The sequence below is a fragment of the Thermomyces lanuginosus genome (genome assembly GCF_041956635.1).
Source record: "Thermomyces lanuginosus strain ATCC 200065 unplaced genomic scaffold VTN49scaffold_32, whole genome shotgun sequence".
NCBI lineage: Eukaryota > Fungi > Ascomycota > Eurotiomycetes > Eurotiales > Trichocomaceae > Thermomyces > Thermomyces lanuginosus.
In genome coordinates this window covers 826,095-829,023 of record NW_027192366.1, presented here as the reverse complement: position 1 = coordinate 829,023, position 2,929 = coordinate 826,095, and the positions used below count along the sequence as shown (strand labels likewise).

Sequence of the window (2,929 nt, the reverse complement as noted above, 5' to 3'; positions counted from 1 at the left end):
GGCAATTACTTGGCGTAAACTAATTTATGAAGCTATTCCTCTCTTGCGCTTTTCAAAGATTCTTAGAACTGCTTGTTCAAGAGGTTCAGAGTCCTCAAAACCCCTCCCCCTCTTTAACAGAAAGTCTTGGACTAATTTTCTCTCCTAAAGTCCTCTGCAAAAAAAAAAAAAGAGTGGCTAGACCCCCTGCGATGCCGTTCTAGGCCGAGCCGGAACCTAAATGAATCATGGAGTCTGAGTGGCTGGAAATCGTTCCGAAAACACCTTAACAGGGTTAAGAAAATGTTGATGGGCAATTGTGTTGACAAATGACAATGGAATTGGTACGAATGCTGGGCTCTCGAGTCCGGACTGTTCTGAAGGAAATGACAAATCCAGTCATGCCATATGCCGCTCAATATCAGACATTCCTCATAATCATATACACGGAAACCCCAATCAAAGCATGCATGCATCATCAACGTACATCATCATCATATAAAAAAAAAAAAAAAAAAACAATCAACAGGTAGAGTCTGTACAATACTTGCATGATTTGTAATGGCATTAATCCTTGGCCGACTCGGCAACCTTCTCGCTCGACGCACGCGTCTTCGATCGCGACCTCCCTTTGTCGTCCTCCGTAAGCGGAGGAGCCTCAATCGCCAACGGCGTGTCCTCATCGTCCTCGTCATCGCTGGACGAACTATCGCTGCTGCTTCCACCGTTGCGGCGACGCGCCTCACGTGCCCGACGACGTGCTTCCCGTGCCGCTCGTTGGCGCTCCTCTGTAAAATTCAAAGTTAGTCTTTTTGTGACCTAGCTCAGGAAACAGGCTTACGGGAGCCTTACCTCTAATCTCCTGCGTCTTCACAGCGTACGCCTGAATCTCCTCCTTGGTCAACACTCGCAGCACAATCACGTAGTCAGGACGCTCCTCAAAGCGCTCCCGCCCTGCCTCCAGGGCAGCCGGGTTCACCAGCCGACGGTCGATCTTGGTCCAACGCGCCCCCGGCGGGATGCCGTTTCTCTGGGCATCCTTCAGAGGCGCCACGCCTTCTCGGATCGGATTCTTGTCTTCGGGGAACTTGTCGCGCGGCGCCTTGAGAATCCCCTTCGGCGGGGCTTCCGGCTCCTTCGGCCGTGACGGATCCACCACCACCACTCGGCGTTCGCGCCCTTCAGATTCGTCGTCGTTGGGCTTCTTCCTGCTCGAGTCGTCACGGTGGCCCTCGCGACGACTGCTCCGACGCCCGGATTCACGGACAGTGTCCGAACTATCCGAGTCATTGGCCGACTCCCTTCGGACCGCAGACCGACCCCTGCGGCTGCGTGAGCGACGGTGATCATCGGAACTGAGCGTCGCTTCCGAGTCGTCGTGGCGAGATGAACGCTCGTCGCGACGTCGACGCCGGTGTCGACGGTACTCATCATCCCTGTCACGATCGTAATCGGCGTCACGATCGCGGTCACGGTCACGGTCACGGTCTCGATCTCGATCGCGATCGCGGGACCGGTGTCGATCCGACCGTGTAAGGCGATCATCATCTGAATATCCAGTGGCCAATCCCAGCGTAGCCAATCCACCCAGCACAGGTGATAGCAAGTCCTCCGTAGTCCGGCGAGATTCACGATGTTCGCGTCGGGGTCGACTGCTCGATTCGTCACGATGTCGGCGACGGCGGCGGCGGCGTCGACCATCAGAATAATCAGGGTCGGTATACGATTGATACCCTTCCTCCCGGTCATGATGCACCGACACAGGTGTTCGGTGCGAGGAGGACCGATGCGCGTCACGATGACGGGAGGAGAGCAGCCGATCGTCGTCCATGAACCGGTCGGCTTCATGGCGCGATCCCTGAACCCGGGCAATTCTCGGGTCCACGACGGTGTAGGATTCTGGGCCGACCATACTCACCGGTCGCGTGGCGCGATATGAGCGAGCAGCCGAGTCCTTCTCGAACTGCTCGCGCGCATTCGTGTATGAATACGCATCGTAGTAATCTGAATCATCCCATTTCCGCGGATCACCGTAGGCAGGATGAGTCGAGTGCCCTCCAGGGTAGTAAATGCGATACCGTCGCTCCCTGGAAATCCCCCGACGATCTCGCGAATCCACCCGGCCACTGTCACTGGTGTAATCGGAACTGTAGATACGACGCCGCGAACGAGAGGATGACGAGGCCGGAGTGATGTATTGTTCTGGGTCTTCTCGCGACGAAGCCCACCGGCCGGACGATCGGGGGCTGCTGGGCCCCTCGTATGCGGACGAAATGCCGGTGGACGGGCGAGATGAAGTAGATGGTATGACCACGCTCAGGGGGCGACGAGTCGCCTCACTTGACGTGTGGCTTCTTGGCCGAACCGTGTATTCGGTTCGCAGCTTCGTTGTCTGGTTCGCATCGCGATACGTCGTGGACGAAACGGGCAATGCTTCGAGGGGGCGGTCTGACGCACGGCGCGAGTCATATGAATCATAGCTGCGGTAATCCGGGAATCGCTCGACCACGGTAGGCGACAGATAGGTCTCGTTCGTGTAGTAAGAATTAGGCGACCCGTAGGCATCCAAAGAGATGTTGCCCGTGGATGCCCGAGGCGCATCGCGTCTCGGTGAGGGAGACCGGTACTTCCCCTGATGACTCATTGTCGAGCAGGGTCACTGACAATGAGAACTGGGAAGGAATCCGATGCCGTGGGAAACTCAGGAAATGGAATGAAGAGCGGTCTCTCCCGCAAGTTTAATAGGAATGAGCAAAGACGAAATGGAAATGCCCAATTGGGCATGGGGAAGAGAAACCAGGCAAGTGAGGCACAAATCGTCCAGGCAGGGCGTCCACTCGTCAGCGATTCTTGGGCGGGCACCGCTGCTTATGCAGCAAAGCAGTGGCAATGGAGTCCTCCAAGATGAGACGCGGGGATGGTGCGCTGAGACGATTATCTGGCAATGATT

General features: G+C 56.2%; 1 protein-coding gene across 1 annotated transcript; it reads right to left on the bottom strand.

Annotated features, from left to right (window-relative positions):
• Positions 1 to 546: 546 nt before the first annotated feature.
• VTN49DRAFT_5084 (uncharacterized protein) lies at positions 547 to 2,623 on the bottom strand (the record flags this gene model as incomplete). Its single annotated transcript, XM_069413102.1, has 2 exons — positions 547 to 767; positions 832 to 2,623. The coding sequence occupies 2 exons, from the start codon at positions 2,621 to 2,623 to the stop codon at positions 547 to 549; spliced, it is 2,013 nt and encodes a 670-aa protein (XP_069267003.1).
• Between the last annotated feature and the right edge of the window lie 306 nt (positions 2,624 to 2,929).